Source organism: Furipterus horrens, unplaced genomic scaffold (genome assembly GCF_987537825.1).
Source record: "Furipterus horrens unplaced genomic scaffold, mFurHor1.1.pri manual_scaffold_7, whole genome shotgun sequence".
NCBI lineage: Eukaryota > Metazoa > Chordata > Mammalia > Chiroptera > Furipteridae > Furipterus > Furipterus horrens.
In genome coordinates this window covers 4,850,653-4,875,514 of record NW_028327177.1, presented here as the reverse complement: position 1 = coordinate 4,875,514, position 24,862 = coordinate 4,850,653, and the positions used below count along the sequence as shown (strand labels likewise).

Sequence of the window (24,862 nt, the reverse complement as noted above, 5' to 3'; positions counted from 1 at the left end):
CCAGGTAACTGTATCCCCACCTCTGCCCTGCACCTTCCCAGGGCACCCCCTCCCCACCTATGTGATATACCCCGACCCCCCCACCCCCCGGGGATGACCCCACTCCCTCCGTGAGAACTTGCCGCCCCGCCCCGGTGTGAAATCGCAGCCCTGTAACTTTCCCTTTAAGACTGTCAGAGCCGGGGAGGCCGGCCAAGCCTGGGCTGGAGGTGGGGACAGAGGAAAGAAAGGGAAAAAGAGAGAGAGAGAGGCAGGAAAAGTTTTTTTTTCAGGGGAAAATGCAGGGTTTGTCCTTACCCCTGACGTCAGATCTTGCTTTAATAAAACCCCCCAAGGGCTGTGGGAAGAGCCAGAGCTGGTGCTCCTGATGGGCCGGCCAGTCTCGGCCCAGCTCCCCCGAGAGGTGGCGGATCTTCTGGGCTGCTTGGTTGATGCCTTTGCCACTGACTTCCAGGCATGAGGTGGTTCCTGCCCTGGACGCTGGCACTAGTGACCGCAGCCGCCGCGGGCAGCGCCCTGGTCACGGTGAGTCCTGCCTGGAGGGGCTCGGAGAGGGGACCCAGCAGGATGGGAGGGGCTGGAAGGGGGGGCAAGGGCAGCACCCCGCCGGGGTGTGCAGATCCCGGCAGGGTGAGGAGGAAGGGGCAACACCTGAAGACACGAAACTAACAAGTCTTCCACGCCTTCAGTCACAGCTGAAGCAAAGCTGGAAGGAAGGGGCCCTGGGAGCTGGGGGCTGGGCTCCAGACCCGGCTTTTCCAAGACTGGCTGTGTGACCTTGGGCTGGTCCTCACCCTCTCTGAGCAGTATAAAGTGAGCAAGTTGTTAGGAGACTTCTTGAGTCTGGGTTTGGAAAAAAACGAGTCCCCAAGGGTTGGGTATACTACAGGAGGGGGACACAGAAAATGCCAAGGAAAGTTGGAAAGGAAAATGCCAGCTTCCAACAAAAGAGCCCCTTGAGTCAACAGTGCTCGGAATGGTTTCGAACCCTGACTGCCACGCCTTGGGCTTGCACGGATCTCTAGTGTATGAAGCGCGCACGTTTGGGTCCTGCATGCGATGCTCACTGTTTGCAGAGATTCCTGGGGTTCCCTGTCTCCTACCTCCATCCCAGGGCACTCCGAGGGGAAGGAAGGAAGGTCTGCACCTCCCAGAAGCCAGGGGAGCAAGATACGTGGCATCAAAGGGCCAGCCTTCAGGGCTGGGCGCGGAGGCGGGCGGGGGGCGCAGCTGGCGGAAGCTTCTGAACCCAGGATCCCTCCGCCCAGCCGGGGCCTGTCGGAAAGCCAGGAGGTGGCCCGGGGATGGCAGGAGGGGCGTTCGTCCCCACTCACAGCAACCGCTTTCTTTGGGATCAATGTGCCCCATACGTGGATGAGGAAACTGAGGCTCAGTCAGCAAGCAGCTTACCCGTGGGCTCCCAGACATGGGTCCTGATTGAAACGGACCCGAGGCTGCGAGCTGACGGCTGGCTGCAGGCCAGTGACCGTGTAGGAGCTGGGTGAAGGGTACCCCCAGCGCCGTGGGGTGTATAATAAGGGCAGGGAGTGTCCCTCTGACTTGTTAGGTCCTCCCTACCTTGCGTGGTGCCTGACTGTCCTCGGGGAAAAAAAGATATTAACATTTCCGCAAATGGAAGAAATGGAGACAGACAGGGAAGGGACTTGCCCAGGGTCCCATAATCAATCAGTGGCCAGAGCTCCAACTTAGATCTTTCCTGCCAAATCCTGCTCTTTCTCCCACAGCTTTCTGAGTGGAGGGGAAACTGAGCATTTCCTGCAGACCAGAAAGAGCCAAACCAGCCCTCATTTCAAGGCTGCTCCAGCTGGGAGGGCAGGGGCTGGATGGAGAAGAGGTGCAGGGGTGGGGTAGTCATGTCTGAGTGTGGAGGGGAGGGGAGAAGTCTGCCAGTGGGTTCCAGGACGCTGGAGCCCCACGTGCCTCCGCATGCCCACCGGTGCTGGGGAAGGGGGGGTACTGAGCCATGGGCTCAACGGAGGGGACACCCACAGGACTCAAGTTCAGATGGGCGAGGCATTTCTCTCTGTGCAGCCCGTGCCGGGGGACCTTCTCTGGGAATCCAACACGACCCACTTGTTCCTTGATTCAGGAGCTCCCCACACAAAGCCCAGCACTGGACCACTTGGGGCTTCCTTACTGCCCGCCCCCCACCCCGAGGGCTATGAGACAAATGGCGAGCCGTCCTCTGCTCCTAGCCAGGGCCCAGCACGGCCACGCTCCCCCACACTAGCACGTAAGCAGAACGCAAGACCACTCTGAGTCCTGGTGGGATTCTAATGGAAAAAATGATATGGGTGTTCGTATGGAAGAAAAAGCCTGTGCGAACTGCCAAGGAAGCTTTGAGGAAGTGGAGTTGCGGGGGAGTGAGGGGGGGTGTCACCCTATCGGATGGTAAAGCATTATCTGAAGGTTCTGTAATCGAAGGAGGAAGATAAATCAAGGAGCAAGACGGGCAGCGAGGGCAGAAACGGAGCCAAATCTCTGCGGGAACGTGATGTATGATAAAGGTGCGCGGCAGAGGGGGCTTGTTTCCCCCTCCCTTCGTCCTTCTCTTCCTTCCACAAGTACCTGGTACCCACCAGGTGCTAAGAGAAAGGGGCGCCACTGAGCGGGCCCTGCCAGGCCCTGGGCCAAGTGCTGTCCGCAGGTAACTGAGACCTTCCTCAGTTCGTCCAACAGACATTTAGTCAGTGCCTCCTAAAAGTCGCAGAGCAATGTTATAAAACATGTCATTATCCTCTGTAGATGCAAAACCTGAAGTTCAGAGAAGTTAAGTCATTTGCCTGAGGCCACACAGCTAATACACAGTGGAGCCAGTATTTGAACCTAGGCCCAGCTCTTAGACATAAGCCCGTTGCCTTCATGGTCCCTGCACTTGTGCAGAGATGACAAGTGTATGGTCCTTGCCCCAACAAGCACCTATAGGCCGGTGAGGCAGGTGCCAGCCACCCACACACCGGAATGGGAGGCAACAGGGGAGGGGGTCATCCAGGAAGGAGAGGCTGGGTGCAGGCTCTACCACTGGCTGTTCTGGATTCAGGAGGCCCCTTAACCACTCCGGCCTTCACTGTCCTCACTTGTTAACGAGGCCACTCCCTGCTGCTGGGGAGTAAACACGGGACCCCTCGAGGGTCCTCTGGGACTTGGTGCCCAAATGTTGTGCTCACAAATTCCTGGGCGAGCGTTAGGTCCTTGGTGGTCCACGCCCCTTCTCCCATATACATGTACACGCGGTGTGCGTGGCAGGCATGTGATCGCGGCTTGTCTGGGCGCATCAATGCCCACAGGTGGGCGTGAGCACCCGAGGAGGCCCTGCTGGGTGTAAAACGCAAACTTGTGAACAGTGATGCCCTTACCACCCCTCCTGTTCACAGCTTGGACCTGAACACACATTTCAGATCCCAGACCCACGAGTCCTCTGCTCAGAGTCCCTTTTAGCCACTTGGATGCTCGGCTCTGAGCTCGGGGCCCCTCTGCCCATCACTTGCTTGGGGCCGGGGCCCCGCAGAGACAAGCACATTGTTCCATCAGACACAGCCCTGGGCAGGCTCGCTCTCTGAGATGGGAACAGAACTGAGCTCCTTGGGAGACCAGACCCTGACCTTGGCTGGGCAGTCTCCCTGGGCTCGTCAGCAGGATGGAGGAGAGGCACCTCCCCCAGGGTTCAGAAAACCGCCCTCCCCACACCCCGGCAGCAAAGCAGCCAACCACCAGGAGGCTGTCTTTGGCTTTGTGCAAGCAGAAACCCTGGAATTCCTCCCAGAAGCCTCCACCACCTCTTTGGGCAGTGGGGAGGGGGTGCTGCATACACTGTGGGTTCCATATGGTTCAGGGTGGGGTCCCAGGAAGGGCCAGGCAGGATGCCTAATGGCAGCCTAGAGAGCAAGGTGGGGTCGCGATTGCACGGTGTGGTAGTGCAGATGTCCAGCGTTCATTCATTCTCAGCTCCGGCAGAGCACCCCGCGCCCCGGGACCAAGTGCTCACAGTGCCAGGGCACCGAGTCCTGAGCGCTCCGCATATATCAACCCGAAAACCACACGCCTAAGAGGCAAGCAGTACCCTTCCAGTCTAGACCAGTACTGGGGCTCCTGAGCACCTGACACATGGCTAGTCCCACGGGCGCCGTCTGAGTAAGTCCACCCTGGATCCCGAGACTCCGTGTGAATACAGGAATGAAAAATCCTCATTGCCATTTCTTCTAGTGACTCCATATTGAAAGGATAATATTTTTCATGTATTGGGTTAAACTAAATATGTCATATACTATTAAATTTCACCTGCTTCTTATTACTTTTAGGGTGGCTACTAGGAAATGTCAAATTCCATATAGGGCTCACATCATGTTTTACTAGACAGTGTTAGTCTGGAAAGGCAAAGGCGTAGACAGAAGAATTATAATAGGTGGGAAGGGGAAAGTATTGGGAGTTCCCGTCCCAGCTCCTTCGCTTACAAGCTGCGCATCCCTGGACAAGTAACCCAGACCTTCTGAGTCCGTGTCTACCTCTGTAAAAGGTGTAATATCAATACTTGCTTCTTGGGGCTATTGCGGGGATTAAGGAATGAAGTGGAGATAAGACACACAGTGGTTCCTGCTGTTCCAAGCAGGGGTGCCCTGCTTGACTAGAAACACTAGCAGCACGCATGTGCCAGTACCCAGTGAGCAGAGGGTTGTAAAGACCCGGTTCAGAGCCAGATGGGTGGGAAGAGGGGCAGACTCATTGGCAGTATGTGCTGGGCTCGGTGCTGGGCGGGTGGGGGTGTGGGGGGTGGTCTTCTGAAGGTTTCACATCCTGGCCCGCTTCCCTGAACAGTTAAAGAGTCAATGACCACTTATGGTTTGTCATGTAAGAGAAAGAACTAGTGACCATGGTGGTGGGGGTGATGGTGATGATGGCGGTGATGATGGTGATGATGGTGATGGTGATGATGGTGATGATGGTGGTGATGGTGGTGATGGTGATGGTGGTGATGATGGTGATGATGGTGGTGATGATGGTGATGATGATGGTGATGATGATGGTGATGATGGTGGTGGTGATGGTGGTGATGATGGTGATGATGGTGGTGGTGATGGTGATGATAATGGTGGTGGTGATGGTGGTGATGATGGTGATGATGGTGGTGGTGATGGTGATGATAATGGTGGTGGTGATGGTGGTGATGATAATGACTCTTATAGACAAGACTTGCGTCTTACGATCCTGAGTCAGGGTCCCTGGTCACTAACCATGGATTCCGTAGCCCACCCATGTAATTTTTCCATGAACGCTGACAGCCCTGTTTTGTGCCCCGCCCCTTCCTATTTCTGGAGCTGTGGTGATAAATGACTGGCTCTGTCCCTCCTGTGGAAGATGGTTCCCATGCTGGAGACAGACTTTTACACTAGCAGAGAGGAATGTGTAGAGAAATCAGAGCCCTGTTGGAGAAAAATAGCAATGCCAGGGCCCTGAGCTTTAACTCCTGGGGAGACCCCCAGGCACCTTCACGTTAAGGGGTGCCTTCAAGATTTTATGCACACTTGACTTAAAAAAACCACTGAATTAGATGGACTCCAGTCTCTCCTTTAGCCTTGACATTCTGTTAATCTGCCAACTGCCTCCACCCCCCGCCCGCCCCAACCTTCTCTGTCTCTCCATGAGAGAAGGAGGTAGACGGGGAGGGGAATGGAATCGGAGGAGAAGGAACTAGGCCTCTCAGAACATGAATAATGGACATTCCAGGGGCTGTGATAAAATGTGTGCCCGCCCATCCCAGGGCCCCCAGTCTGGAGGCAAGTCCAGGCTTGGGGTGGCTGTGGATCTGCTGAGCTCGGTGTCGGGGTGTGATGGGGGAGGAGGGGTGAGTGAGAGAAAACGAGGGCCCCAGCCCAGCGGAGAGAGAGGGAGGGGTCCACCCCGCCTCTGTGGGAATCCCGGCTGAGTCCAGGAGTGCAGGGAAGGGATCTGTGCTCGGCTGAGTGGGGAAGGGGGACGGGGAAGGGGTCTGTGGCTGGGAACATTCTGAGAGAGCGGGGACTCACAACCCCGCCTTTGGGGCAGAGCAGCAGCCTCGCCTGGAACGGTCACTGCTGGACACAGGAAGGGCAGCCCCACGAGGGACCCAGGGGGAGACCCCTAGGGGTTCACTCTTGGGAGGCGCTCAGAAAAGGGGTGCCCACTCTCTCACGCAGGGGCTGCCCCCATGGGTTACACAAGAAACGTGAGAACAAAGCAGTGAAAGGGTGGGGAGGTGGGTGGGTCTCGTCCACAGCCCAGGCCCTGGCCTCGGGCCACGTTCTCCCACTTTCCCCTGGGCCTCTCTTTCCAGGAGAGGAGTGAACCCAAACTGCTTCCAGACGGAGCAGCTCTGTCTGAAAGCCCCAGGCCCAGCGGGCAAGCTCAGGCCATTTCTGTCCCAACCCTGCCCCCTCGTGGAGAATCTGGGGGCGGCCTCCCCAACTCCGGCAAAGAAGCGCTGAGCCCTGCGGTGTTGTTCCCAGGGAGCTTGCCAGCCAGGGTGTGCCAGGCACAGCGCTGGGTACAGGAGAGGCCAGAAAGCGCAACTCATCCCTAAAAGCCCCCCAAGGGGCTTCCTTATCCTTTCCTGGGGGCCCTTGTTCGCTCGGGCTCAATTCCATACAATCCTCAGCACCCCGTGTGGGCTTCCTTTGTGTGTCTCCACACGGTGAGTCCCTTCGGGTAAGGGCCACGTCTTCGCCACCTGAGCGCCGGCTGCGTAGCAGGTGCTTCGTGCAGGCGTGTGATGGGAGGGTGGACGGAGGAACGGGGGAACGGGTGAATGACTGTGAATGAACGGGGAGCCATGCCTGGGGATGGCTAGTAAGCGCTCTGGAGGGATCCGAGGGCCAGGGACCGTTTCCCAGCCGTGAGGCCTTCAGGCTTAAGCTCTTTCAGCCTCAGTTTTCGTATCTGGGAAATGGGGATGACACTAGTGACGTCCCCTGTGGGCTGCTGAGGATACAGAAACTCAGAGCTGGTGAGCGCGGGTGCAGGTTGCAGAGCTGGGAGCCGTAGGGGCTGGGGAATGGGTCGCCCTCACGGCAAAGGTCAAGCCCTTTGCTCTTCACCCCAGAGCCTAGTTCACTGACGAGCTGCACACTCTCCCAGTGGGGGGGGGGGGTCATCTCCCTCATCAAAAAGGACGTTTCAGGTCCCCTGCATGGCCCCCCCACCACTACCGGCCTCCCACTTTCTGCTCCCATGCCCACAGCCATGTGTTTTGGTAAAAATGAAGTGAAACTGATGCGTAAAAGTCAAACCATAGACTGACCTGTTCCCAGATCCGTTTCCGGAGAGCCGAAAAACACCATCACGTCCATGGTTTGGGCTCACCTTTAAACATCATCTCAAAATGCTATGCAGCGCTTCCTACAGAGGCTTCCATGTTTTTTTCCTTCCCAGTTTTAATCTGCCTAAGTTTATCCAATAGATATGTGCGGTCTGGGAATCTGCATTGTAAGAAGGTCCACGGGCCTCTGCTGGTGGTTCTCAGCCTTGGATGCATTCTGGATCCCCTGGAAAAATCTCAATGCCGGGGTCCTACACAGTCCACCTAAGTCAGGGTGTCTGGGGGGCAGAAGGGGGACGGTGTCCGGGCATCGGTGTTTATTAAATATTCCAGGTGCTTCGAACATGCAGCAGCATTTGGGAACCGTCAGGGAAGGGATTCTATATGAGCGGGGGCTAGGCTGTTGGGAGGGGTCGCTGAAGAGGGAGGGCGAGGCCTGGGTGCTCAGTGAGCAAGCAGAACCCAGCAGGGACAGGCTGTGACTGAGGGAGCACTGGGCACCCTGCCCTGCTGGGGGTGCATGTCTGTGCTGCCTCCTCCTTCCTGTCCTCCCTATAAACACGGTGGCATCTGCGGAAGTCTGTTCCAGAAGCATGTCATTAAAGAGACTTTCTTGTGACCGACTGCAATTTGGACTGACCCAAGGGTTGGGCTTCACGATCTCTGGCCTTTCGGGACAATCCCTTATGTCCTTCTTCATGTCCACTGTTAGATCAAAACAGTGCAGGCCCTGTATGGCGCTGAGCTGGCCACGGTCAGCTTCTCCACCTGTACAATGGGCGCAGCCAGCCCCAGCGGGCCGGCTCACCGTGGGTGCAAGGACAGCAACTGGGACTGTCTGCGAAGGGTTCCAGCTCTGCGGTCCCCAGCTCTGCGGTCCGCTCCCGTCTGTGCCCGGGAAGCAGGGACAGGCTCTCATTCAAAGAGAGCAGGAGCCTGGTAAGAGCTTCAGGGGGTCCCAAGGACCCAGCCAAGCTCAGGGCTTCTGGAAGAGCCTTGGCCGCAGAAGGAATGTGCCAGAGAAGTCTCTGGTGGCCTCACAGGCCACCTCGTCTACTGCTGCTGGTGACAATGCTTCCTCCCAATCTTCCTCTGTCACCACCTGCCTGCATGAGCCTCTGTGCTTTATGGGTTTTGCTCATAAAGCAAGAACAGATTTATTGCTTTTAGTTGAAAACAGAGAATCACAAGAGATATATTCTCACTGTCCATCGGAGAAAAGGATGTGGCAGAGGGCGGTGAGCTGTGGGGCTGTGTCATTCCACGCAGGCACCACTGGGGGGGGGGGGGGGCAGGGAGACCCTAAGGCAGCCCCATCAGGTTGCAGAGGCCAGAGTGACATCGTGGGGTGGCCTGCAGAGCTTCAGCTCTGATAGGAGGCTCTAGACATTTCCTCAGGCCCAATGTGGGGTTCGGGGGTGTCCAGGGACACACTTCCCAAACAGCCCCCCACCATCCATTCATGCGCTGAGGTGCTACCACAGCACCTCCTGCCACCCACAGTGTGGGCGGGCACTACAGCAGGGCCAATGACCGCAGCGCTGACAGCTGGTCCCCATGCGCAGAAGGGCGCGCCTGCTGGGACCTGGCGTCCCGGAGACTTCTCAAGGGAGTCAGGGTGCACAAGGTCTGGGGGTCTCTTATCTTTGTTCCTGGGCCGACACGCTTCTCCTGCTCTTTTTAGGATGAAAAGGGAGAGTCCGTATTTTTATGATGATGGTCCCCGTGCCAAGGCAAAGGGCAGGTGGACATGCCATCCTCTGTGCATGCGTGCGAGCGCGGAGCAGGCATGTGGCTCTGCGAGGCCTTACACCACTAGATGGCACCAACAGCAAGGCCTGGCTCCGACCCCAGCCTGTCCCTCCTCTGGGCAGAGGCGCACACAACCACTTCCATCCTTCCGGGGGGCCCTCTCTGCTGCTCCCTTCGGGGGCTCTTTAGCTTGGCGTGGAGACAGCAAGCTGGACAGTGACCACGTGGAGCCGGGTCCCACCAGGTTGCAGCTCACCCCACTCAGCTCGAGGTGCCCAGACTCCGAAGTGCCATGGGGAACTTTGAGGACAGGGTGGGAAGGGGGAGTCATGCTCCTGAGCATCTGCTCCACGCCAGGCCCTGCACTAGGGCGTCTGCACACACAGCCTCCCAGCAGTTTCTGGAGGGGCATTACTGCGGCCATAGCACGGAACAGTGAGGAGGCGTGTCCAAGGCCACAGAAGGAGCCACGTCTGTCTCAGCTCTCATGCTGGCTTCTCGGGTGAGGCTGAGGATGCTGCTAACTATCCTCTAGCGAGGGAGGCAGCATCTCTAACAGGGCCTGGGAACGGCAGGGAAGGCTTCTCTCCCCAGAGGGTCAGAAAGAGGCGTGTGCGCGTGTGTGGTTGCTTTTAATGATTTAGGGGTTTGCGGTCAGGTTGTGCTTTTGAGGAAAAGCAAACGGGGGCAGGCAAACACCTGCCTCCCAGGTGAATATGAACCAGTTGGCTCTGCCAGCAAACCTGCCTGAAACCAAGCCTGGGGGGGGGAGAAAAACCCTCAAAGCAAGGCTTGCCTTCTTGACTTGCAAGGGCCCTTCGCTTGTGGAAGCGATATTTACTGTACTGGTAATGCGCCAGGCTCCAAAACAAGCACCCAGCAAATCCACATCTCAGCGTGGACCGTCTCTCCTGGCCTCTGGTCCCAGCGGCCAAGCGTGCACAAGGCTGGTGCTCAGAGAGCACCGGGGGCTCCTGGGGGGCCCAGCGCGCCACATCCAGCCTCACACTGTGTCAGTCACCTCCCCTGGCTGTCCTTCCGATAAGCGGTGAGTCCCATAGGCACAGGAAATTTTCCAAGGTCTCTGCAAATGCCCTGAACTTAAGAGAGACCAAGAGCTAGCTCTGCAGATGTTTGCTGCGTGACTAAAAGAGCCCAGAGGAGGCAGAGGGGGTAGAAAGGAGAGCTGAGTTTGTGTCTCGGCCCGGACATGGAGTGTGTCACCCCAGACATGTCCCTCTGACACTTTGGGTCTCCGTTTCCTCCTTGGCAAAGGGAAAAAACTCTGTCTGAATATCTCAGCATCTGCTGTTCAAAGAATGAAATGCAGGCCTATAAATTGCACAGTGCAGGGCGCCTCTGGTTTGAGATGGAGGGGGCAGCCGGGGGCCCACCTAGGCCCCCACAGAAGTCCTGGCCCGCCTCTGCTAGCCTCAGAACCCTGGCGTCACGGGTGACATGCCCGGACAGGGTGCTCCCCCGCAGGGACCGCACTGACCTGGGGGCTGGTGGCTGGCTGCAGCCCCACTCTCTGTGTGTGGCCGACTCTCCTCCTCCTGGGCCCAGGTTTCCTCCCATGTAAAGAGGGAAGGCTCTCGGTGGTGGTCCGGGGAGGGGGCAGGAGGGTGACTGGGTCCCGGAGGTAGAAGCCCCTGGAAGCACCTATGCACGCAGCCCTTTCCTGGTGCTCAGAGGGGATAAATAAATAAATAAATAAATAATAATAATAACAACAATGATGGCTGAACCCCAGGGTCAAATCTGAGTCTGGGGGCTCTGTGAGCTCTTAAGGACCCTTTGTGAAGTAAACAGGGCCTCAGCTCCCACATCTACCAAATGAGGCCGATGCACCGACCCCCTGGGTTGCGGGATGCGGGAGCGGGGAAGGGAAGGGGCATGAGGCTTCGTGTGGCCGGAGTTCCGATGCAGAATCTGGGCCCACCGCCCCCCACCCCCAGCAGGGGATTCAGGCAAGTGGCTTCACGCGTCTGAACTCTAGGTTCTTGGCCTTATGTCTTCCGTTGAGGAGAAAGGAGATGTCTGTCAAAAGCATGCTGGAAAAATATGTTTATGTGGGCCTTTGGGCACCATGAAGATGGGAAGATGCTTGCTGGCCCCTGGGGCTCAGACCCTGCCTGGCAGCCCCCCTTCATCTCTGCCATCCCCCCACAGGCCCCCTCTCCGGCCCCCACAGCCATGGACTTCACCCCGGTGCCCCCAGAGGACACATCTTCACGCCCTCAGTTCTGCAAGTGGCCGTGCGAGTGTCCACCGTCCCCGCCCCGCTGCCCGCTGGGGGTCAGCCTCATCACCGACGGCTGTGAGTGCTGCAAGATGTGTGCCCAGCAGCTCGGGGACACCTGCACAGAGGCTGCCACCTGTGACCCCCACCGGGGCCTCTACTGCGACTACAGCGGGGACCGCCCGAGGTACGCAATAGGAGTGTGTGCACGTAAGTGACACCTTCCCTACCTTCCGGCCACCCCCCAGCATCCACAGCTCTGGCCCGGGGCCCCTCACCTGAAGCCGTTCCCTGGCCAGGCTCCTGCTCTGGAGGAGGTGCCCCTGCCCCCAACCCTTGTCCATGATTAGAGACCAGAGGCTGGGCCCTGCCTGAGGAGGGGAGGTGCCTGCATTCCTCTTGTCTGCAAAACTTGGAGTCCTGCTCTCTTCTCCGACCTGGGGGCACATCCATGGCAGAGGCCAGGGGAGCAGGAGCCACAGGACAGGCTCAGCCTGGTTTCCTTCTCCCAGTGGGAGGCCCGTGGTCTCCCAAGGCCACTAGGACCCTGCTGAGCTCCAGCTGGTTAAGTGCTGTTGTAAACTGAAATAATACATGCTTTAAAAATTCCGTAGTCTCGAAAGATTAAAAGCCAGCAGCCTGCGATAATTTCTGCGTCCCACCCCCATTCAGTTCCTGCAGTTTTGACGTTTTAGCCCTTTCTGCTAGTGCGCAGTTATGACTGCCTAATACATATTGATGGTTGTATCTTGACTGGCTTAAACTATCTATCAGTGATCTTATATGACAGCTAGTGAACAAATACAAATGACTTAGCTCCTCGATGCCACTTGACACCTCCCTGTTTTCTAATATTGCTGTCATATTCTTGTTTATACGGTCTTCACAATTTGTGCTCTTATGAGTCTGTTTACTGCAGCATGAGACAGTGTCAGTCTTTGAATTTCATTTCTGATGCAGCCTTTTGTTTTTCCTGGAGTTTCTATTTGCCTTTGCTTTTTCCCCCCTTTTTCCTTTTAGTCTTTATAATATCTTCACGTGGGGGAGGGCTGTTGGTATTTGTTGTCTGTTTTCTCTTCAAGTGCTACCTCCCATCTTTTTTTGTTCCCAAAGACCTCCTTTCTGGGACTTTCTGATCCTCTGCTTCTCTCTGAATGATATTCATTGGGCCTGAATCATCTAAGCATTTATCCAAGATGCATGACCCAGCATGATGCAGAGAGGAAACTGGGCATCATGACACGGCAGCTCGGCCCCTGAAAAGCCCCAGAAAGCCTCGTGAGCCCAAGAACCTCATTTTTCCTTCAGCGCTAAACCAAGCCTTCGCCTTACGTCCAACCCTGTTACACATTTGCACACGGCGTAGTCGCTCCCCCTCAGCTAACCCCTGTGTCTCCGGGAGGGGCTGCTGCTGAATGGTGTACATAATTCCGAGTCAGACGATTCTATCCAAGCCCTGTGGTTCATTTATGAGCACCGTCCGTTCCTTCATCATTGGTTCATGCCTCTGCCTTCATACCAAGTCGTCTGTCTCTAGTGCTACCAGTAACCACCTGTGGTTCCTGTGCCACTGCTTTTATTTCTTGTGTTCAGACCCACCCCTAGCCCACCCACCCCCCCCGAACAGTGGGTTCAGTCGGAACTTAGAGCACCACCCGCACAGAATGACCTGATGTGCTGGCTAAGAGTGTTACCCCTGAGCCCACCGCACTTCCGGAAGTGGGGGTGGAAGCCACACCTTTAACAAGCTTCCCAGGTGATCCCCGTGCTCGCTCAAGCACGAGACTGATGGCTAACTGCCGCAGCACCCCCTTATCTGCAGGGCCTGTGTCCCAAGGCCTGTGGTGGACGCCTGAGACCACATATAGTGGCTTCATGCTACGTGTTTTCCTATATATACGCATCTATGATAAAGTTGAATTTATAAATTAGACACAGCGAGCGAACGATAATAATAATAAATAGGACAGTCATAGCAATGTACTCCACGTCACAGTATTAAATGAATGTGGTGTCGTGAAGTAAAAGAAGGGTGATGTGAGCAGAAGCACTGTGACGCCGTGAGAGCTGGTCTGGTCCCTGAGACGGCTGGTCTTCCCCATTCTGCTCAGTTTTCAAAAATCCAGATTTGGGTCTGATTTGTACATGTTGGCAATGCATTCACAAAAAGATTTTTAAAATAGCCTGTGCGCCAAACTAAATACTTCTGTAGGCACAGAGCAACCTCTGGATTCTCTTTGGCTATTTTCATTGCACAAACACTGTTCCGCCTTCGAGGCAGCTGGGGCAGGCCTGGGGCAGTGTGCTCTGCAGAAGGATCATGAACTTGATAGGCAAGCAGACTTGGGTTTTGAAGCCTGGCTCTGGTGCTGGCCGGCTACGTGACCTTGGGCACGTAGCTTAAGGAGTTTGATCCCACCAACCTCCAGTGGTTGTTGGAAATCAACAAGGGGATGCTTTCAAGCCTCAGACGTGACTGGCTGATGCGCTCATTGTTCTGTTGTTTTAACTTCCCCCTGAGGATGTCCCCGCAGCCCTGTCCAAGGTCATCCTCAGAGGGGACCCAGGCTCAGCCTCCCAGTGTGGAGAGCGAGGGAGGAGAAATCTCACCACACATGGTCTGTGGAGCTAGGTAACTTGAGTTCAAATCCCGGCGCCGGAACTAGTGAGGGGTCATGACCTGGGCTAGCTCCCTAACCTTTCTAAGGGTCACTTTCCAAGGAAAACATGACAGATAATGCCTATCTCTTGAGGTATTTGTGATGTCAAGTGCCTGGTCCATAGGAGCAGCTTAATGCAAACCCCGGGGCTCCCCCGCATCCCGCCCATCCATCCATCCATCCATCCACAGATGCATTCATACAGTGACACAGTGATGGGGCTCCAGCAGGGTCTGGCCCACTGTCCCTGCTCCCCTGCAGCTGGTAGTCCTTTCAGCGTGTAGGGGAGGGGAGTGAAGGCCTGATGGCAGAGCGAGGTGACCTGAGTCCCCGGAAGTCCTTCAGCAAGAGGAAGCCTCAGCAGTCCATGCCCAGGCTTGCACGTCTGAAATTAGAATGGAGATGCCGAAGGCAGCTCAGCCAGCTTCCCTAACGCTGGTCCTCCCATTAGCTAGCGCGTGACTGAGGAGGGGCACTGAGGTCACTGATGGCCCGTCTACAGCCGTCTTCCATGCCACCCACCCTCTAGCCTGCGGTGGCAGGCGGGTCAGAGCCCCCAGCACCTCCACCCCGGACTGCCCAGGAGACTACAAGCAGCTTCTAGAAACCGTGGTTCTCAGTCTTGGCTGCAAAATGAATTCATCTGGGAAGTTTTTTAAAAAACGGCAAGGCCAAACAATAAAGACACGAAGCCCCAGCTCCACCCCCATATTCTGAGCATGGTGTGGGCATCAGAATTTTAAAGAGCTCCCCAGGTGGGACCACTGGGCTAAGGGCCCCCCGACACCTGGCCCTGCCTCCTCCATCCAAAGTCCAGGGACTGATCTGGACAGGGACAGGGATCTGGGCTTCAGCACATGCTCTTGTCCCCATGCCTCTACCAACATGCATGTAAATTTACAGGTGCACATGCACACACACACACATGCATATACCTTCCTGGAGCAAGAGGGTGTAGCTGGGGTGACTCAACTCAAAAACGAGTGATTCACCCAGTGCTGTCCCCTATTTTCCCCTCCTTTACCCTTGTCTGGTGGTGGGAATGGGCTGTGCAACATGCTGTTCTGTGGTTCACCTGCCGGGTGACCTTGGGCTAATAAATCCCTTGGCCTTCCTGTCTGCTGAATGGAGAAAATAAACTCTCCTCGGGCAGACATTGGGAGAGATGAATGAGCTACCGTAGCAGATGGTGCCTGGCCCCAGGCCGAATGGTCAGGAAGTGGCAGCTAGTGCCTTTCCTTTCTGCACCTGTCCGCACACGGTCACCCCCCGCCCCACAGAAACCGCAGCCGCCTGGGCGTCCCCGCAGGCTGGGATTCTGCGTCTGCCACCTGACTTAACCTCAGTGAGACTTGGGTGGGAATGTGGTCGCGTTTCTCCATCGGGTGAACTCAGCGATGCAGGAAAATGTATACAGAGTAGGGCAGGAAACCAAGAACGGAGCCAGCACTTAGCAAGCCTTCTCTCCTGGTAGATACGGGGCTTGTTATGATGAACAACCACCGTCAGGCACATCCAGGAGATGAGGTGGAGCTCTCGGCAGACTGTGGTTCCAAACTAGTCCCCAAGGGTGGGGACTCTTGCTGCCCAGGCTCTCTGCCTGTACCTCCTCACACTGTCCCCAAGGCAGGGCACACCGCCATCAAGGGAGGGAGCATTGGTGGGGCCCGGCAGCCCCACGCCTCTCCTGGAACTGCAGGCTTGTGTGGTCAACTCCGCATGGCCACTTGAATGTCAACCAGGTATCTTGTGTCTAGTGAAGAACTGAGTCCACTGCCCCCAAACCTGCTCCTCTAAGGACAGGTCTCTCTGTCCAGGGCTCAGGTCATAGATCTAAGAGTCCTTCCTGAGCCCTCGCCTCTTACCCTCACTTCCCACTGGTCAGCAAGCCCGGCAGCTCTTCCTTTCAAGTATATCCAGAAGCTGAGCCCTTTTCCTTGTGCCTCCTGGGTCCAAGCACTGCCACCTCTCGCCTGGATTCCTGGGGTGGCCTCCTGACACTGCCCTTATACTACCTTCCCTCCATTCTCAGCCTGGCACCCCGAGTGTTCTTGGCAAATATGATCATATCGCTGAGTCAGCAGTCACCTGTGAGCGCTTGCTGTGAGTCAGGCCCCAGCAACTTCACACCTTCCTCTGAGCCTACAAGGAAGCCCTCTCTCCCCTCCTCTCCTGTCCCACCCACGTCCAGGCCTGCTCCCGCCTCAGGAAGGCTCCTGCCGCAACACCTGGGCAGCTCACCCCCTCACCTTGCCACCCCGGTGAGGCCCACCTGCCCACCTTATTTACTTCTGCAGCCGCCCACCTCCCAGCTCCCCTTTCTGCTTCACTGTTCTCCCTGGCGCGGGTCCTCCCCGACCTTCTAGATGATGCGTTTGTCTTCCTCGGTCGCCCCCACTACAATGGAAGCTCTGTGAGGACGTGGCTTTTGTTCGTTTTTGTTTACTACTGAAGCTTCAGTGCCTAGAACGCACCATCAATACGCAGGGAATGAATGGAGTCTTTGTTTCAAAGTGTTCTGATTGGTTCTCCATGTCTGCCCCACTCAAAACCATGATCCTAGGGACAGATACTTGTCAGTACCAGGCTTTGTGCCTTGTGCTCAGGACAGGACAGGGGCGGGTCGCCTGGGTCTCTGGCCCGGCGATGCTAGATCCTCTTACTTTGGCACCAGGTGTGGCTCAATGCGCCGCAGCTGAAGCCCTAGAGGAACACCTGCCCTCCCTCCGCTCAGGCCCCACCCACTCCCCCATCGCTGGCCGGGCCCCGCCTTTGCTGTTTGCCCCGCCCCCGGGGTGAGGGGGTTCCCCGGTCTGGGCGCGGTCCCCGGGGGAGGGGTGCCCGGCGGAGGGCGCGGGGCCTGACCTGGCCACGGTGTGTTCGCAGAGGTGGTCGGCGTGGGCTGCGTCCTGGACGGGGTGCGTTACAACAACGGGCAGTCCTTCCGGCCCAACTGCAAGTTCAACTGCACGTGCGTGGACGGCGCGGTGGGCTGCACGCCGCTGTGCCTCCGAGTGCGCCCCCCGCGCCTCTGGTGCCACCACCCGCGGCGGGTCAGCTTGCCCGGCCGCTGCTGCGAGCAGTGGGTGTGCGATGACGAAGCCAGGAGGCTGCGCAAGACGGCGCCACGCCACACGGGAGCCCTAGGTGGGTGCCGCGCGCGGGCACGGGGGGCTGGGCCTGGGCGCTGGGCCCTGGCGGCGGGCCCTCCTGGAGCTCTACCTGCCTGCCTGCCTGCGGTTGACAGGAAGCCCAGAGTCCAGTTCCCAGGCCTCCACGCACTAGCTGAGTGACCTGGGAAATCTCACATCTCCTCTGGCTGTGTCCCCGTGGGTAAGATGGAAGTGACTCCCTCATTCTGCCAGTCGTGTGGGACCCTCTGAGCATAACAGGAGAAGGGCTTTGTAAAGAACAAAGCGAGGCTCAAGTGTGATTCATCATTAGCCTACTTAAGATTAGGTAGGGGTGCGGAGGTGGGGGGCGGGCGGGGAGGAGAGGCAGGAGCGGCAGGTGCTAGTGCAGGAGAGGGAGGAGGTGGCTTTCCTTCGCTGGGGAAGATGCGAACAGCTGAGGCTTCAGCCAGGTAAGCCAGGTTACAGGAAGCCCCAGAAAGGGCGGGTACGGACAGGCCTGATTTATTCAACACAGAGTACTAGAGCCAGACACTTAGCAGGTGCCAATCAATACCTGTCGTACAGATGGATGGATGGATAAATAAATGGACAGATAGACAAATGAATGGATAGATGGATGGATGGATGGATGTACGGATGGGCTCACGGAGGTATGAACTTGGGCAGCAGAAGTAGGGGTGACGAAGGAGGGCAGATCCCAGGGGAACTGCATAAGTAAGACTGAATGAAGGTCTTGATGTCAATCCAATGTATGAAGAGGGCAGTAGTAGAGGGTGACTCTTGGGGCTGGCCTTGACCTAGGATAGCATCCTAGAGAAGGAGTGTGTCTGGGAGAAGAAGAGCACCCTTGTGCAGGACCAGTGGAGTCTGGGGCTGAGCACTCTGGGATGGCCCAGAGGGGCACCCAGCAGGGGCGACATTGGAGGAGGGGGACGGGCAGAGAGAGCTCTGGGAGTCATCCCACCAGAGCAGCTGATGCTGGTGGGATGGCGTAGGGACACAGGGTCGAGTGAGACAGAGGGGCCTCAGCTGGAGGCCTGGGGGCTGGCATTTGAAGGGTGGACAGTAGCAGGGGAGGCGAGAAGGAGACAGGAAAGGGGGCGGGAGGAAACCCAAGAGCATCCAATGCACAGCAGCCAGCAGATGAGGACACTTCTGGGAGGAACCTGTGTACCAGGCAGGTGGACATGAAGCAGACATGGCCGTAGAGTCTGGGCGTTCTGAGGTTACTGGTGATGTTTTTAAATGAGAAATGCGTGAGGTTGCTCAGGGACCCCGCAGAGCAGGGCCCCTCGCCGTGGTGCTGACACCGTCTGGACCAGATAATTCTGGGCTGGAGCTGCAGCCCTGGGCACTGTGGGATGTTTAGCAGCATCCCTGACCCCCACCCACTGGATGCCAACCGCAGCTGCCACGCAAGCAGCCACAACCAGAGACCCCTGCAGACATTGCTTGTTGTGCCCTGGGGGACAGAGTGGCCCTCTGCAGAGCTGCTGGGACCACCCAGGACACCACCACTTAAGGGGGCAGAGAGAGAGAAGCTGAGAAAAAGTAATCCAAGAGTTAGGTGGGAAGCAGGCGAGGTCTGGCCGAAGCCAAGTGAAGAAAGTTTCAGAACAGAACAAACGAGAACAGGAAAGCAGAGGGCGCCCCTGGGGGGATGGTGCCCCCCCTCCCCCCTCCGACTCCCACCCCACCCCCTGCCTTGGTTCAGGATTGCACAGCCTCTCTGGGTGGGGCCAGCCCCAGGAAGGAGGTGACAGGAAAAGCTGTGTCCCTAGCAAGCCCAGGGCAGCAGCAGTCCCAGCATGCCCCCCCCACTTTGACCAAGCCCCAGAGGGTCACGGGAACGTGGAGCAGTGGCTGTCTGCCCGTTGTGTGTGGCCCAGTGACCCCGTTCTGACCGAACACAAGCAGGGCCTAGCAGGTGACCCAGAAACCAAAGCCTCTTTATCCTCCCAGGCAAATCCCTCCCCACAGCCTCCCTCCCTCCACGCCAACAGCCCAGCCGCCCAGACCTGCCCTCTGCTGTCCTCAGAGGTCTCCCCTTCTCCCCTCTTCCCCCGCATCCATTCCCTCCTTCTTTCCTCCGTGTTCCCTGCCCACCTGTTAGCCTGGAGGGTCTGGGTGGGGAGAACTTTCTCTTTCTCCCCTTCATCCTGCTGGCTGTCTTCTCTTTCCTATTTTTGCCCCCTCCCCTCCCCTCCCCCACACTCTCTCCATCTGTCTTTCCCCCCTTCCCTCTGCCTGTTCCTTTCTCTCGTCTCTTCACGGACTGAGACTGGCCCCCTCTTCGGGTCTGCCCCTTGTGTGCCCCGTCCCATCGTCCCATGGGATCTCTCCTTTGTCTCCCTGGCTTTCCACCCGCCTCCATCCCTGGATGGCTCCTTCCCCCGTGTCTCTGAGAATCAAGGAGCACTTGCCATGTTCTAGACGCTGGGACGTAGATACGAATAGTGTCACCTCAGAGTTGGTGTTTGTTGGCCAATGGTCAAGAAACCACACGAAGTCCCATTTGCTGAGGGCTCACTAAGGGCCAGGGACAGCTGGAGGACTGTCACGTGTGTGCACTCGTCTTTTCCAGCCCCGGGAGGGAGATGCTACCACCAACCCCCCTTTGCAGGTGGCTGTGCTCAGAGTTGAACCCACGCAGCTTGACTCTGATGTCTGTGTGTCCCCTTGACCACTGTGCCCTCAGCATCACCCAGATGGAATGCTGGGTACCAGGGTGTAGCCACCCACCTTTGACCTTCCCCCCAAATAAACAATCTCTGCAGGGGCAGGAATCGTGTCTTGTAGGCTTTTATGCCCAGCACGAGGCGGATGCCTGATACATACTCAGTCAGTACCTAAAGTCCTTTTACTGCCACACCAGCCCCACACGGCAGATGTTATCGTTCCAATGAGGAGACAGAGGCCAGACTGAGTTGTCTAGGGTCACATGGCTGATAGTTGGTCAAGGAGGATTTGAACTCAGGTCCTCTGTCTCTAAAGATGGTCTTCCCTCCAGAGAAGCGTAAGGAACTCGGAATATGTTCTTCTCTCCCTGGGGAACCCATGACGAGATAGAGGCCAGCTTTGCCACCTCTCTCCTCGCTGAGTTTCAGGGACTCATCCCTTAGGGTGGTGCTGTGGGGCTTGGGGGTGACGGGGGCTGGAGACTCACAGGGAACCTGGTCCTTGCCTGCAGCGGCCGCAGGCGAGGCCGAGCCCTGGCACCGGAACTGCCTGGCCTACACGAGCCCCTGGAGCCCCTGCTCCACCAGCTGCGGCCTGGGCATCTCCACGCGGGTCTCCACCGCCAACGCCCGCTGCTGGCCCGAGCAGGAGAGCCGCCTCTGCAACCTGCGGCCCTGTGACATGGACATCCGTCCACTCATCAAGGTGGGTCCGCCTCCTGGGGGGCGGGGGGTGGGCGTCTCGGACCTCCCAGGAAAGCTGGGCTTTGAACCTGGCCCCTGAGCTTTCTCATGGGGCCACTGTAAAACGGGAATAAATAAGCCCGCCCCCCAACAGTGACCGGGGTAACGTGTCACCGGGTTGGTGTGTTGTGAGTTCCACTCAATGGAAGCGGTTGTGGGGAGCATGTTATTCGAATCAAGGTCACTCCGGAGCGAAGCCAGGCACCTTCAGGAGAGCTCTCCTGTGACGATCCGGAGGGACCCTCACTGACCGCCGTTCTCCTCTGCTCCTGTGCCAGCTGTACCCATGCCCTCGGGACAGCCACGCTGGGGGACGGGGGAGCACCAAACGGGGGCAGCTGGGCTCAATGCCGGCCTGCTGCTGACTGCCGGTGACAGGGGCCGTCTCCTCGCGTCTCTGAGCCGCAGGCCTCTGCGCCCTCAGACCCCCTTCCAGCTCTGAGAGTCGAAGAGAATTAAAATAAAGGGTCGGGGGTGTCGTGGAGCACGGTAGACCGGGCCCCGGCCCTCAGACTTAGCCGTGGGTCTGACAGTACAACTCAAGTCCTCCTTGCGTGTGCCATGGGGCCGTTCATACGCCTGGTGCCACATAAAAGAAAAAAAGAAGCAGTTCGGTTCTGATGGTTTCTCAGGGATGCTGAGGTCAGGGTTGCCCAGTAGACCTGACAGCCCAGCTTCCTCCCGTTCCTCCCTGTCCCCTGTCCCCTCCTGCAGTCATCCTCTGTCAGTCACCTGGATCCTCTGCCTCCGCCTTCTCTCTCTTCTCCTCTCCTGTCTCCTTCCTCCCTGATTATTGTTCCTGCCCCACTAGCCTTGACGTCCTTGGGGCTTGGTGGGCAGCAGGTCCCCAGCAGACATCTCCTAATGAGAGCATGCGTGAACAGTCAGCAGCCACAGGACAAATAAGAACAAAGGTCCCAAGCCCGGCAAATGCACAATGCCCCCGAGGTAGACGGGGTTTACCCCAAAGCTCATTCAACTCCCCTCTGTCACCCCCACCCCCACCCCCACCACCTGATTTTGTTTCCTTAGATCGTATGAGCCCCAGGCCCCGTGAACTTGGACCCGCCCCCCTCCCAAGTGCTGGCATGGTGCTGGTACATGCTAGACCCCAGAACCCTTAGTCCAATGACTTTAGTAAGTGCCTACTATGTGCCAGGCATGGAAGTAGACTGCAGACATCCAGAAGGAGCTCCACTCTTGAGTGCCCCACAGCGCAATGGAGAGACAGAGCTCTTTTTAGATAATACCAAGCCAGCTGCATGAAAAGGCCATGTGAGAGGCCATGGGAGGTGGAGGAGGGGGAGGTTGGGGGAGGGTAAAGCGTGTCCCCGGTCACGGAGTCCCTGATGGTTCTGCCACTGACGAGCTGGGGGCCCTTGGGCGTCCTGGGTTGGTGAGACAGTGACAAAGGACTGGGCAGGGGCCGGGCAGAAACGGAGGAAAGAAAGGCAAGGGCAGACTGTGAGGCAGGGCCTGAGCGAGCAAAGCCAGGCCCCCTGTGGCCCTCCGTTCACTCCGGAGGCCTGGCCGTATCGGGGGATGGCCTTCCTAGCTTGGAGACGCTGCAGGTCTCAGAGTGAGGTGGGGTGCTCCCATGGGGCGGGCACAAAGGGACCCTTGAGGGCTTGGAGGGGAGAAGGTGGTGGTTTGTCCTCTGAGCAGCCCGCTGACACCCCCTTTCCCGCAGGAAGGGAAGAAGTGTCTGGCTGTGTACCAGCCAGAGGCGCCCGCGAACCTGACCCTCGCCGGCTGCGTCAGCACGCGCGCCTACAGGCCCAAGTACTGCGGGGTCTGCTCGGACAACCGGTGCTGCGTCCCCTACAAGGCCAAGACGATCACTGTCTCCTTCCAGTGTCCCGATGGGCCCGGCTTCTCGCGCCAGGTGCTGTGGATTAACGCCTGCTTCTGCAGCCTGAGCTGCCGGAACCCCAATGATATCTTCGCTGACCTGGACGCCTACCCTGACTTCTCAGAAATTGCCAACTAGGCAGGCACAGAACACTGGGTTCGGGCCTGGCCCGCTGCTCGCCAAGCAGCCAGCACCCTGAGGGCCACCGCTGAGCCTTCTCTCGTCCACTTCCCATGCACTTCTAACGACCCTGACCCAGCCCCTGGGCCCCTTTCCTTCTCCGTCCACCCAGATGGCCCACTACGCTGCTGCTCAGGCCCAGACCATGGGTCCCGTCCTTGGCAGCATTCTGCATGCAATTCACAGCAAGTGCCTGACTCCACGTGTTCTGGACAGTACCGTGGACGCGTGATCCGGCCTGTGCAAGCCACTGGGAGTCCTCCTGAGTCCCAAGGGACAGAATCAACTGGACATTCACTATCCTAGTTCCCTACTGAGATACCAACCACAAGACTCTCGATCCGTTCAAAGGATAGATGGGATTTAGTTCAATGGAACAGTCTTATTATCTGGGCCCTGCCGAGAGGCACTGTAATACACAGTTCCGACTACATGCACCAGAGTATCTCTGACTCCAAAGATGTGTGTACCACAAAGTCACCAAACTCTTGCCAAGTAAGGTGAATGCTTATTTGGTTTTGATTTTTCATGGGAAATTGTGTCTATTAATCCAGGTTCCATTGAGGTTAAGTTTCTCTTCACTCCTGCACTGTGAAGGGTACATGGGTTCATTTCAGTGAGAAATGCCATTTGATGAATTTCATTCTTGTTCACGGGAAAAGGCCCCAGGCAGCACTCCAAGGGCAGAGCAGGGGCAACCAGTTTTCAGAAGGAGCGAGGACCCTAGCATGAATGTGCTGCTGACCACCAGGACACCAGAGGACTCGCCGGACTCCTCCCCAAATCCAGATCTTCACCCAGTTTGGGGGCTTATGGGAGTCCGTAGAACCCCTGGAATGGCCTCTCTGACCCCTGTGGGTGGGGTTCTGGGACATTTTTCTGCACTTAAGGAGCCTCAGCTGCAGTCTAGGCCAGGTCTTCCCGAAATGACCGAGGGCGCCAAGCTGGCTGTGGGGCAAACCAAGAAGTGGGTCCCGTCTGCATCAGCCTCGGTCGCAAGGGTCTCCGGACTCAGGATACGACCTCTCCTTCTGCTTCCATGACCTATTTTACAGACGTGGGGTCTGCTGACCCAAACCACCCAATTCTGGTGTGAATGCCGCAGTTTACCAGCTCTGGACACACGGAAACATATTTAACGGGGATTAAAAGCCAAAGGGTTGAAAGTTACGAGAAGGTTATCCCTAGTGCAGAGGAGGCTAGTATTTATTGTATTAGTAAAATATACGTATTTACTGTGGTAGTTCTTCTGTTTAGTACCTTCTATGTGCCACGTGCTCACTACTTTCTGTACGCCAGCTCATGGAAACTTCGGGATCGTGTTGAAAAAGTGCCCGCTGTTACTCCTGTTCTTACAAATGTGAAATGGAAGCTCAGAAAGGCCAGGAAATTTGACTGAAGTCACCCAGCTGGTAAGAGGGGGAGTCAGGGTTCCAATCTGAGCTGGACTGACTTGATGACCTATAGTTTTCCCTTATTTTTAGAGCTTCCAAAAGATTCTGAGCAAGAAAATATGGCAAAATAAGCAACTCTTTGCTCTCATTTTTCACTCTTTTTTACTGTCTCTCAAGGCCCTTTTAGAAGCTCAGAGAATGGGGCATAGATCATTTAGGTGCCTGAGGGCCCGAGAATGTACGGGATGGACCCAAAGCCACAGATCCCTGATAGATCATCCCTCCTTCAGATCACAGCCTTGCTCCCCAGGGACCTGAAAGACACTTTTGTTTACCCAGCACTCTGCACGTTGTCCGATGTGCGGCTAAGGGAACTCTGGGGTGTGCAGAGGGATTCCTAAACAGCCGAACAGGAGAGGGAAACCAGAATGTGCTCTCCCTCCTGTGGCCTCCTGCGTGCCTAGCCCCATGCAAAGCATACAGCGGTGCCCACTGTGGATTTGATGATAAAAGAAATTGGGTCTGCGTTCCTCCATTCACTCAGAAGCGCTCTTCTTGTGCAGGTATGTGACGGTCTCATTTTTGTCAGCCGAATCTTACTTGAAGTCTCATAGGAAAAGAGACAGTTAAGGTTTCAAGAAACACATATTTTATTGAGGAAAAATTCTGTTTGAAAAGAAGTGACCCCATGAATGATCTCTCTTATAAGTCTGTGTGGTTCGTGGTGGATTTTCTGAGGATGAAATCACCAGCCAGCTACGAATTCCAAGGACCAAATGACAGCTAATGCCATTTGAAATTCAGCAGAAGCCAAGAGCGAGGTTCTCACTGAATTGACATTCTGATCTGGGAAACTGAGCATAGCTTCCAGGGTCACAGAAAGCCTGGTGGGAGGAACTGCAGATCATCCTGGGAAT

The 24,862-nt window shown here is 56.8% G+C and overlaps 1 protein-coding gene across 1 annotated transcript; it reads left to right on the top strand.

The window, feature by feature from the left end:
• Nucleotides 1-456: 456 nt before the first annotated feature.
• CCN4 (cellular communication network factor 4) lies at nt 457-23,578 on the top strand. Its single transcript, XM_090283114.1, has 5 exons — nt 457-525; nt 11,234-11,513; nt 16,850-17,110; nt 20,288-20,481; nt 22,210-23,578. Exons 1-5 carry the CDS (start codon nt 457-459, stop codon nt 22,507-22,509), a joined length of 1,104 nt encoding a protein of 367 aa, XP_090139240.1. The 3' UTR covers nt 22,510-23,578.
• The last annotated feature ends 1,284 nt before the right edge of the window (nt 23,579-24,862 follow it).

Coding starts and splice junctions, on each gene's coding strand:
- CCN4 (XM_090283114.1), top strand. CDS start 457: ATGAGGTGGTTCCTGCCCTGGACGCTGGCACTAGTGACCGCAGCCGCC. Junction 526..11,233: donor CGGGCAGCGCCCTGGTCACG/GTGAGTCCTGCC, acceptor ATCCCCCCACAG/GCCCCCTCTCCGGCCCCCAC. Junction 11,514..16,849: donor CGCAATAGGAGTGTGTGCAC/GTAAGTGACACC, acceptor GTGTGTTCGCAG/AGGTGGTCGGCGTGGGCTGC.